The sequence below is a fragment of the Vulpes vulpes genome, chromosome 15 (assembly GCF_048418805.1).
Source record: "Vulpes vulpes isolate BD-2025 chromosome 15, VulVul3, whole genome shotgun sequence".
In the NCBI taxonomy this organism is placed as follows: Eukaryota; Metazoa; Chordata; class Mammalia; order Carnivora; family Canidae; genus Vulpes; species Vulpes vulpes.
Window position 1 is genome coordinate 48,329,111 of NC_132794.1, and position 12,067 is coordinate 48,341,177.

Here is a 12,067-nt window from a genome sequence, read left to right on the forward strand (position 1 = left end):
CCCAGATCCATGGGCAGGGCTGAGTTCAGCACATCAGGGTCCTGTAATGGGGGGAGCAGGAGAGTAGGGGGCCACAGCCCTGTTTTATGGCTGCTTTCCTGACCCTCAAGATCAAGATGGTCAAGGCAGGTCAGGGGGCACACCTGAATGCAATTTTGAAGATGCTCCAAGGTGCCAGCAAAACTGGGGCAGAGTTCAAGCTGGTGCTGCCAACACTACATCACGGTATAGTACCTGGGGGAGAGGCAGGAGTTTGTCCTACCTGTGGCTGTGAAGGACCTTCCTCCCTGGACAACACTCCATACTCACACAAGTCCTGGACAGCCCCTGGGAGGGCCCACGCGTTTCCCTCCAACGATGAAGTACAGCATGTCCTGATTGGTCCACCCAGGGTAGGGCATGTAGCCTAATGAGATCTCCCAGAGCAGCACCCCAAAAGACCTGCATCATGAGGGGAAAACTGAAGCCTATCAGGCACAGCCTCCCCTTTCCCTCACATGAGGTGGCTCAAGGCCAGGGAGGGGGTTGGATGTGTTATCCCCAGGAGTCTGTGTTGGATGTGAAGATACCCTCCAGAAAGGCCTCTGGGGGTATTCACTTAGCCAGCAGAAGTATCTCACCCCTCCCCCCCCCCTAATAATTGGCTCTATAGGAGGGAGGAGGGGAGTGATGAGTTGCTCAAATGCTACCAGAGTGCTGGTAAACTCCCTTGGAGAGGTGGCCTTCCCCAGCTCCCTAGACGCCACACCTGTAGATATCTCTTGCCATCCCAAAGTCGCCAGTCTTGGTCACTCAGCTGGGCCCAGTACAGCCCAGCAGGCAGTTCTTGGCAGCAATGTCTCTGCAGGCAAAAAAAAATCACTGCCAGAACTCAGATGCTCTGGCCCTCATCTATTTCCATAAAGTTCTATAGAAGAGCTAGTCTTTTTTTTTTTTTTTAAGATTTTATTTATTCATGAGAGACATAGAGAGAGAGAGGCAGAGACATAGAGGGAGAAGCAGGCTCCTTGTGGGGAGCCCCATGCGGGACTCAATCCCAGGATCCTGGGATCCTGACCTGAGCCAAAGGTAGATGCTCAACCACTGAGCCACCCAGGTGCCCCAGGAAGAACTATTCCTTGGGGAGAGAGTTGGGCTGCTCCCCCACTCCCTCCTGGCCAGGATTACTCCCAACCTTTGGATGAAGTGATTTTCCTCCAGGTAGTGGCAACTCTGGGCTATGTCTTGGGCCAGTTGGAACAGGTCCCAGATGGCCAGAGGTGATGGCTGGACTGGGGTAGGGCAGAGGGTGCATTTTTAGCCCATGCTTGTTTGGGGACATGTGGACAGGGTCTTTATTTTTATATTTTTGTAAGATTTTATTTATTTATTTATTTATTTTAATTTTTTTTATTTTTTTATTTATGATAGTCACACACACACACACACACAGAGAGAGAGAGAGAGAGAGACATAGGCAGAGGGAGAAGCAGGCTCCATGCACCGGGAGCCCGACGTGGGACTCGATCCCGGGTCTCCAGGATCGCACCCTGGGCCAAAGGCAGGCACCAAACCGCTGTGCCACCCAGGAATCCCGATTTTATTTATTTAATTGAGACACACACACACACACACACACACACACACACACACGAGAGAGAAAGAAGGAGAGAGAGTGCATGTGCACATGAGTGGGGGGAGGAGCAGAGGGAGAAGCAAACTCTCCAATGAGCAAGGAGCTCCACACAGGCTTGAACCCAGGACCCTGGGATCATGACCTGAGCCAAAGGCAGATGCTCCACTGACTGAGCCACCCAGGCGCCCCAGACAGGGTCTTTAGATGGGCCAAGAGGGCTGGGAGAAGGGTCTTACCAAGTGTGGCTGGCTGTTCAAGAAACTCTTCACGTCCCCTCCATCAACTGGAGCAGAATTAGGCGAAGGAGAGTCCTGAGGCTCAGCCCCACATAGCAAACAATGTTCCTTTTTTTTTTTTTTTTTTTTTAAGATTTTATTTATTTATTAGACACAGAGAAACAGAGACATAGGCAGAGGGAAAAGCAGGCTCCTTGCAGGGAGCCCAATGTGGGACTTGATCCCAGGACCCCAGGATCACACCCTGAGCCAAACAGATGCTCAACCACTGAGCCACACAGGCATCCCAGCACATGATGTTCTGATGGCTGAACTTGCTGAGGGAGAGGTGCACACATCCCAGTTGCCAGCAGGGAGGGAAACCAGGCTCTAGGTTCCACAAAACTAGAGACAGGCTCTACATCCCTCCACCTGCTACCTCAGCCCCAGGGTGAGAGTAGCTGGCCTGGCAGGCAGTTCTGCTTCTACCTTCCACCCCTGGCTGTGGCCCGGGTGCAGCTGATGATGAGGGCCTCCATGAGGAAATCCAGTTCATTCTGCTGAGAGCAGAGTTCTGGCAGGGTCTGGGGAGGAAAAGGGCTCCTGAGCTCCCCCAGACACTTCAGGGGAGTAGGCTGACCCTAGCTCCAGCAATTGGAAGTTCCACCCCTCTCACCTTGACAGTCACCAGCAAGGGGCTGGGGTCCCAGGGAAGGCCAGTTACCAGTCCCTCATAGACTTCTCCAAAGCCACCGTGGCCCAGGGCTCTGCAGGAAGACAGGTTGGAAAAGAGTGGGTGGCCAGGCCTGACAAAGGGTCCTAAGAGGGTCTAGTGCCTCTTTTACCTCCCTTGCCATCCCCTATATAACCAGGTGGCCCTATCTGAGGACTCAGGCCTTTCCGCCTCCTGGCATCTCCCCAAGTACAAGCCCTACAGAGGCAATGTTGACTGGCACAGAAGCAGGGCAGAAGAGAGAGAAGGTATGGGCTCAGGATGGGGGTGGGGGTCTGTGACGAGGTTTTCCTTTTGTCCTTGCAGATGCCCTGGATAGAGGCAACCCTTGCTCCAAAGGAATCATAGGGTCCCTACCATCCCAGAATTGGGGATGACAGCTGGCCGAGCTGACCGTGGACAAGTTACTCTGCATTTTGGAACTTCTCTGATCTCTATTTCCTCCACACAGAGGTTTGGGGCCACAAGTGCTCTGTGAACCATAATTCACCACAGCAGGGAATGGGGATGGAGATGGAAGTGGGAGGGATTCAGAGCACAGAGGTTCTCAGAAGGAGGGGGAGAACTTACCTGAACAGAGAGACATTGGCTGGGGAAACCTCTGTAAGCCTTGGAGGCAGAGGCCAGGTGCTGGGCCAAGCCAAACCCCAGCTGGCAGTAGTAGGGGCTGAGAACTGTCTTGATTGTGGAGGTTTAAAGATGTTTCAGCTCAGGACCTGGCAGCCTCATTCCCCACAGGTCCTGCCGCTTATGGTTGACTGAGGAAGAACACCAAACTCTCTACCCTCCCATCTGGCCCACACTGCTTTGCCACCCCTCCGCCCAGGACATCTCTCCAGATGCCCATTAAGGTAAATGTTTTCCATGGGATTCCACAGGTGCTTAGAATCCCAGAGGAATCCACCACTGCTGTGCTGGAAGCAGGGGTCTTGAAATGAGCCATGTCTGTCCCTGGGACCCCACACAGCTCAGTGAAGAGGTGGGCAGCCTTGAATCAGCCATGCCGGCTGGATGCTCCTTACCCAGAATCAGTACCCCACACACCATAAGGAGGCTCAGTGTAGAGGTCACAATGACAGTCACCAACAGAACCAAGAGGCCTGGTTGGGTGGGCAGGGCTAGGGAGAAACAGACACCTCCAGTGGGAAGCTCCTCTCTATCCCCCTCCCCAGTTGTACCCCTGACTCAAGACTCAGCCCAAGTGTTAACTTCTCCTTGATGCTTTCCCCGCTTGTCCTAGATAAAAGCAACCTTTCCCTCCTGAGAACCCCTAAAACACTTTAAGCCTCCCATGGCAATTGCCACTTTAATAGATATCTATATCTAAACCTAGATACATATCTAGATAATAGGTAGGTAGAGATGATAGGTATCATCCCTCCCATACTAGAACACTAGTCTACATGCTCCTTGAAGGTAGAGCATACACTGATGCATAACCAGTCTCCTGCCCAGCACCCAGAATAGTGCCTGGCACACACCAGTCATCTTTCCCAGGATCCTATTGCTCCTCCCAGCCCCCAGCCCGAGGAGTCTAGACCTTGGACAAAGGCAGTACTTACCCAAGCAAGTGATGTTATCTGCAGCTAGCTCCATGCCCTCTGGGCATAGGCATTTGACTAACCCGAGCTCTGCCTGCCTCTGGCAGTCTTTTAAAAGGCAATGACTTGGGGATCCCTGGGTGGCGCAGCGGTTTGGTGCCTGCCTTTGGCCCAGGGCGCGATCCTGGAGACCCGGGATCGAATCCCACGTCGGGCTCCCGGTGCATGGAGCCTGCTTCTCCCTCTGCCTGTGTCTCTGCCTCTCTCTCTCTCTCTCTCTCTCTCTCTCTCTGTGACTATCATAAATAAAAATTTAAAAAAACTAAATAAAAGGCAATGACTGGGCAGCCCCGGTGGCGCAGCGGTTTAGTGCCACCTGCAGCCCGGGGTGTGATCCTGGGTCTCCAGGATCAAGTCCCCTGTCGGGCTCCCTGCATGGAGCCTGCTTCTCTCTCTGCCTGTGTCTCTGCCTTTCTTTCACTCTCTCTGAATAAATAAATAAATAAATCTTTTTAAAAAATAAATAAATAAATAAAATAAAAGGCAATGACTGAGCAGCCCTGGTGGCTTAGCGGTTTAGGACTGCTGGGCCGGATCCTGGAGTCCCAGGATAGAGACCCACGTTGGGCTCCCTGCATGGAGCCTGCTTCTCTCTCTGCCTGTGTCTCTGCCTCTCTCTTTCTCTGTCTCTAATAAATAGATAAAATCTTTAAATAAAAAACAAGAGGCAATGACTATAGCTGAGGTGCAGTTGGATCTCCACTTCTCCATGGCTCTCGGTGACTATGAGTAAAAGAACTGATACTGCAGGGTGAGGATGGGGGACAGATCTACTTTTCCAGCTACCTGGTTAATTCTAGCCTTGGACTTTGGAACAATGAGCAGTACCAGGCATTTAAGGGGTGGAGGGAGGGCCTAGAAGACTTGTCGAGCCTGTATACTCCCTCTTCAGGGATCTTTGAGCTCGCAGGATTGAGCTTGAAAATTCATAGTAGGGAGATATTTGACAAGTGCCCTAGAATGCCCTCATTCTGGCATCACAACTGATAGCCTAGTTCTCTCGAGTATTCCTGTGCTGTGCAAGAACCAGATAGTTCACAGCATAGAGCTGGTGGCTCTGATGGGAGTGTGCTCAGGTATTAAGGAATAAGGCTAGGCCAGGCTGAAATGGCAGGTAGGGGTAGGGGTGGCTAATACCTGCCAGAGGCTGCAGGTAGGGTTCACTGCTGGGGTGTATGAAGGATATCCCATCTTCCCCATCAACCCATGTCATTCTCTGAGACATCGCCCACTGGAAATTGAAAGTGATAGAAGGTTTGGCTACAGAATGGGAGGAGGAAGGGACACAAAGATGGGAAGCTAGCTTATGAGCAGTTGGGAAGCTGTTGTCTTCCAGTGTAAATCCCAGTACAGCCCTCTCTATACTAGCATTGCAATACAGCACTGCCAGCTCATAAGTGGGAGCCGGGAGCCAGGGAGGTGGGTGCAAAGTAATCAGCTGGAACCTGAAGGCCTGGCCCAGGCTGGCTGGACAACCTCCTTGTCTGCCTGAAATCCTCTGACTTCATGTCCTCAGCTATAAAATGGGAGAGGCCCAATCCACATGTTCCATTTTGTGATAATGGAAAAGATGTATATAAAGTACTTATGAACAGTATGGCTCAGACAGACTCGAAGGTTCTGTCTCTACACCAGTGATTTCCAAACTCTGGAGTGTATTAAAATCACCCAGAGGATTGATTAAAACAGATGGCTAGGAGTCTCCCCTAGACTTTCTGATTCAGTAGGTTGTAGAGGGACTGAGAATTCTCATTTCTAACTTCTTAGTGCTAATGCTACTGGTTCAGAAACCACTCTTTGAGAACTACTTATTTAAATCATCCCTGCCTGAAGCACCTAGGTGGCTCAGTCAGTTGGGTGTACCGCTCTTGATTTCAGCTCAGGATCTAATCTCAGGGTCCTGAGATGGAGCCCCTTGTGGGTCCCCTAGTCAAGCCCACGTCTAGCTCCATTCTGAGCATGAAGCCTGCTTAAGATTCTCTCCCTGCCCCTCTGCATGCACCCTCTCTCTCAAAAAAAAAAAATAAAAAGTAGTAAATAAACTATCCCTGCCTTTCTGCCTCTTTGCTTAGTTTGCTAACTCAGCCAGCTCTAAGTTCCTGGGATTGCTGTAGAGCAAGGAGACTTGTGATGAAAAAAGCCCTGGATTTAAATGAAAATCAAGGGAATCTTGTCTGCTTGTATGATTTGCAACTTACTTGATCTCTCTCTCCCTCTTTTTAAAAGATTTGAGAGAGAGCATGAGTGGGAGTCGGAGAGAGGAAGAAAGCGAGATCTTTTTTTTTTTTAAAGAGTTTATTTATCTATTCATGAGAGACACACACAGAGAGAGGCAGCGAGAGAAGGAGGCTCCATGCAGGGAGCCCGACGTGGGACTCAATCCAGGGTCTCCAGGATCACGCCCTGGACTGAAGGCGGCGCTAAACCGCTGCGCCACCCGGGCTGCCCCAAATCTTAGAATCTTAATTAGACTCCGCACTAGGCATGGAACCCGAGGAGGGGCTCGAGCTTATGATCCTGAGATCAGGCCCTGGGCTGAAACTAAGAGGCAGGCACTTAGCCCACTGAGCCACCCGGGACCCCCTAATCTTTTTCTAAGAGCCATTACTCGGCCTGCTTACTCGGCCTGCTCTGGGCCGCACCGCTTCCCACCTCTCCTTCGCAGGGCCTGTTCTAAGGCTGCAACGTCACTTCCCCGGCAGCCGCCGCCGCCCCCCGGCCGCCGGCCCGGGCCACCGTGCGCCCCTCCCCAGGGAGCGCCCGGCCCGCGGAGGCGCGGCCCCCGACGTCCCGCCGCCCGCTCCACCTCGGGGCGACGGCGGCCCGGCCGGCCGCGTGGCTGGGAGCGCGCGCGCCTGCCCCGCGGCCCGCGCCCTCACCCGCCGCCCCGGCCGCCGCCAGCTGTGGCTGCCGCTCGCGGGCGCGCAGCGGGGCCAGCACCTGCCGTCGAGCGAGGACGGCACAGGCCGCGGCCTGAGGGACTGGGGACCCCGAGGCCCGTACGCAGAGCCCACGGGGGAGGTGGGAGCCCACGCGCACCGCTGCGGCCGCCCCGAGACGCCGTGGCCGCTCCGCCGCGCTGACTCCCCGAGGCTGCCGAGCGGCTCCCGCTCCCCTGCGGGCGGCGCTGTGCCCTCCGCGCGGGGCGCCCTCCCCCGGCCGGCCCTCGGGGCCTGAGCCGCCCCTTCTCCCCCGCTCCGCTTCCTCCGGGACGGCGCCCTCTCCCTGCGGTCCCCCTGGGATGTAAAGCGGCTCCCCGGCCGGGCCGGCCGAGGGGGAAGCCGGCGGGGACGAGGCCGCCGCGCCCGCCACGGGTGGTTCTTTTTATTTATTATTTTTTTAAATATTTTATTTATTTATGAGAGAGAGAGAGAGAGAGAGAGAGACAGGCCCCATGCCAGGAGCCCGACGCGGGACTCGATCCGGGGCTCCAGGATCGCGCCCTGGGCCACCCAGGGATCCCCGCCGGGGGCGGCTCTTGGCGCCTGTGCCCCCGCAGCTCCGCAAGCCGAGATCCTGCGGCACCGGGCAGTCCCCCGCCCTCGATCTTCCGTCCTCAGGCCGCCCGGCTGACGCAGAGGCTGGTGACAACTGGCCCCAGAATTTCTATCTGAGGGACTTAAGAGGCTGTAGTCGATTTTGAAAAGATGAGACTAGCTCTGTGCACCAGGAAATTCGATTTACACCTGTTTTAGGGGGGTGATGGAGATGAGGGGAGGCTCAGGCCGCCCGTTGGCGCGCTGCTCAGGGGTCCTCCATTTGGACGCTGGCTCCTAGGTAATCCAGCGAGGCCATTGCCTCCTTCCCGGATTCTGCTGGAAGAAGGGACAAAGCCGCCAGGGCGCTCTGGGTCGTGGGATACCCTACGACAACGTGGCGTGCCCCAGGCCTTCGGTCCCCTGCCTTTAGCACCTCAGACTCTCAGGTCACCACCCACGTCTCCCTGCTCCACAGTTACAGGTCGGGCGCCGCGGGGGGCCACCACAACTGCAGGCCTTTCAGAGGCTCCGCGGCCGCACTGCCACCCCCGCGCTGCTGCCTGGGTCTGCCTTGTTGCAGGGTGTTTGTGTGGGTTGTTGTCGGCCGCTGGCCCTGTAGGAAGAGAACACCCAAGGCCCTTCAGTGCCCTGGAGCAGGGAGGGAGGAAAGGGTCAGAGCATCTGCCCTGGCCTAGTAAGGTGAGCAGAGGTAAAGGGAGGAAGGGCCTGGAGCTCACTTGGGGTAATTAGGGGAGAAGCTGGCACTAAGCCACTAGGTGGGGCGTTGACATTGGCTTCTTGGGGGCTTGCAGCTGGAAGCTGCAGGGGCAAGAATGGCAGAAAAGGTGCCTGGGACACCCAGCTAGAGCAGAGAATGGCTCCTGAAAAGTATCAGCGAGACAGTGGGGTTGGGACAGGTGGCATGATGTTAACGGGGGCCAGAGATGAAAATAGAGAGAACCTCTCAGCCACCGGCCCTTGCCTTTTGCGGTCTCGGTCCTAACCTCACCCAGTCAGGACACACCAGCCCCTGGAAGCCTGCCCAGCACCTCTAGTTGCTGCAGCCCCTCAGAACACCTGCTGATACCTCTGCAAGTTTCTCCCCTTCCCAGTGAATGACCTGAGGGCAGCCCTGAGTTTGGTCCTACAGGCCCCCCATCCTTTCCTCAACCTAGGTAATCTCACCCCCAGGCAGTGCTGAGACCTCAGGGCCTGTCCCTCCTTCCCAAGCTGGGTGATGGGAAACCTTGAATTCAGGCAGGCACCATGTTTCTGGGCCCACTCTCCAGGGGCACTGACCCAGAATCCTTGGCCTTGAGGGTTCTGGGCCTCTGGGGGAGCCACTAGGACTGGTCTCTCTCAACTGCTGTTCCCAAGCCTAGGAAAATACCTCTAAACGGGTGGTTCCTGGACCAACAGGAGGTACTTACCCACCCATCCAAGCCACAGCAGCCGCCAGCTGGAGCAGCCCATGGCTTGTTCAGCCTGCCACAGCCAGGGTTGTGGACTCAGACCTTGTCACTCCAGCCTGACTGCCCTTATAGCAAGGTCCAGCCGCTTACTAGACACTGCCAGTCCTAAAGCGACCTGGCCACTCCCACCTCAGACCCCGGGATGCTGAGGGAGGGAAGGGAAGGGCATGTGGGCAGCAAGGTCCCTAGGCTTCCTGGAAGAGGCTTGCAAGCATCCCTCCCTCCAAGGGTCCTCTGTCTGGATCCGTTGGGTCGGCTGCTGGCTGCCTCAGATGATAGGGTGGGTACAAGGTAGGGGAGGAAGTGCCCCTTTTGAGGCAGGAGTGAAAAAAATGGCAAGCCATACCCTAGATACCCTGCCCAGGCTTCTAGGGCTTTCTAGCTCTCTCACATCAGGAGCAGTGGGGTGAGTGCTCTATTGGTGGTAAGGTGTGGGTGTGCTGGTATAGGAAGGGTGTGCACATATAGGAAATGCTTTTTTTTTTTTTTTTTAAGATTTTATTTATTTGAGAGGGGAACACAGGCAGTGAGGATGGGCAGAGGGGGAGGGAGAGGTGGACCCCCATGCTGAACAGGGAGCCTGATGTGGGGCTCAATTCTAGGACCTCAGAAGGCAGCAGTTAACCAGCAGAACCACCTAGGTGTCCCAGGAAGCCCTCTTTAAACTGCCCCAAGCAAGGTATCATTACTTGGCATTACTTGTGTCTTTTCAGTACCTTTGTGACTGAAAGGCTGAACCTCCAGATACCCTCAGAAACATGGGTCTCTAGGTTTACCTCATATATCTCCATTGTGTGGGGGGTTTTATTTATTTGACAGAGCACAAGCAGGGGGACAGTAGGCAGAGGGAGAGGGAGAGGCAGGCTCCCCTGGAGCAGAGAGCCTGACGTGGGTCATGACCTGAGCCATGCCCAACCAACTGAGCCATGGGTTTTTTTGTGTTTTGGTTTTTAAGGATTTTATTTGAGAGAGAGAGAGAGAGAGAGAGAGAGAGCGCACGCACGCGAGAGCAAGAGCAGGAGCAGGGGGGAAGCAGACTTCCCACTGAGCAGGGAGCCCGATGAGGGACTTGATCCCCAGTCCCTGGGATCATGACCTGAGCCAAAGGCAGATGCTTAACCGATTGCACCACCTAGGTGCCCTCCACTGTCTGTTTTAACTCTGCACAATTTCTTACTGTGATGGGGTGAAAGCCTGGATCCTGATGTCAAAGATCTAAGTGCTAGTACTAGCATTTCTAGTCAACAGGTGATGGTACACAGGTCACACTGCTCTGAGACAGTTTCCCCACCACCTATAAAATCATATGCAGGGGAATTGCTCTGCAAACCACAAGGGACCCTATAACTGTGAAGGTCACTCAGTCTTCAGTTGGTTTTGTGTCTTCCTTATTCTTTTGCCCAAAATACTATTTTTAAATACTACTAATAATAGTTAATACTAATTTTAAAGGCTGAGGCCTATGTTTAATATAAAGCACTAGAAAAAAAAGAAGTGATAGTAGTTAGCTATTTGGTTGTCTCTGAGAATATAGTGCTAGATAAAGATGCTACAATGATTTTGTAGCACTCTAGTACCCATGCTCTATTTAACTCTCTAGGTATTCCCACTGTGAGGTCACAGAATTTACTTGGTAAGGTTCCAATAAGCCAATAAGAAGTGGTTCTCAAAAAAAAAAAAGTGGTTCTCAACATGTGTTTGGGCTTGGACAGCAGCCTCAGCACCACCTGGAAACCTGTTACAGATGCAAATACTTGGGTTTCACCCTAGGTTTACTGAATCAGAAAAACTGGTGAAGGGCCTAGCGAATTGTTTTAACACTCTCCAGGTGATTTTTGTCACATAAGTTTGGGAACTACTGCTGTTTGCAGATGCAGTAGTTGCTTAGAAAACCTCCTGTATAACTCTGTGTTCAGTAGCTCCATTTATGGCAAGCGGGTTCTCTCTACCTACTGGCAGGGCACACTGTACTCATTCTGATGACCTATAAACACAGGTAATTCCACACAGAAAATGACACTGTAAGAGCTTAAGAGTCAGAATTTATACAAAAGAACATTAAAAACTCTACCAAGGGAAGCCTGGGTGGCGCAGCGGTTTAGCGCCTGCCTTTGGCCCAGGGCGCGATCCTGGAGACCCGGGATCGAATCCCACGTCGGGCTCCCGGTGCATGGAGCCTGCTTCTCCCTCTGCCTATGTCTCTGCCTCTCTCTCTCTGTGACTATCATAAATAAATAAATAAAAAAAAAAAAAAAAAAAAAACTCTACCAAAAGAGATGAACCAGAGTTCATGGTTTGATCCACTCCTTCCCAGCCTCACCTACCACTACTGAAGTCCACAATGGAGGGGGTTGTAGGACAGTGCTAGAGACTGAATGTTTGTGACCTATTCCCCCTACCTGCCTCCTGCCCCCAGCCAAGGTCTTATGCTGAACTCTAATATCCAATGTGAGGATATCTGGAGGTAAGTCCTCTGGAAAGTGATTAGGTCGCGAGGGCTCCACCCTCATAGGTAGAATGTGGTTAGTGTCTCTTTTTTTTTTTTTTTTTTTTAAGATTTTATTTGAGAAAGAAAGAGAGAGAGAAGAAGCACAGAGAGTGGCAGAGGGAGAGGGAGAAGCAGATTCCCCACTGAGTCAGGAGCTGGACATGAGGCTTGATTCCAGAACCCTGGGATCATGACTCGAGCCGAAGGCAGATGCTTAATCCACTGAGCCACCCAGGTGCCCCAGGGTGGGTGTCTTTATAAAACCCCAGAGAGCTCCCATGTCCCTTCAACCATGTGAGGGCTGTCTAGGAACCAGAAAGTGGGCCCTCACTGGAGACCAACAGTGCCAGCACCTTGAGCTTGGACTTCCCAGCCTCCAGAGCTGTTAGAAATAAATTTGTTGTTCATAAGCCACTCAGTCTATGGTATTGTTACAGCAGCCCAAAGAGCTGAAACAGCTGCTA

General features: G+C 53.4%; 1 protein-coding gene across 1 annotated transcript; it reads right to left on the reverse strand.

Moving 5' to 3' along the window:
• Positions 1 to 6: 6 nt before the first annotated feature.
• LTK (leukocyte receptor tyrosine kinase) lies at positions 7 to 5,389 on the reverse strand. The gene is given in 14 exon segments (XM_072738121.1): positions 7 to 442; positions 543 to 646; positions 749 to 841; positions 1,175 to 1,276; positions 1,856 to 1,895; positions 1,898 to 1,955; positions 2,150 to 2,172; positions 2,354 to 2,414; positions 2,507 to 2,597; positions 3,134 to 3,192; positions 3,194 to 3,321; positions 3,586 to 3,681; positions 4,126 to 4,212; positions 5,302 to 5,389. Coding segments are annotated over 14 exon segments (1,167 nt in total). The 3' UTR covers positions 7 to 305.
• Between the last annotated feature and the right edge of the window lie 6,678 nt (positions 5,390 to 12,067).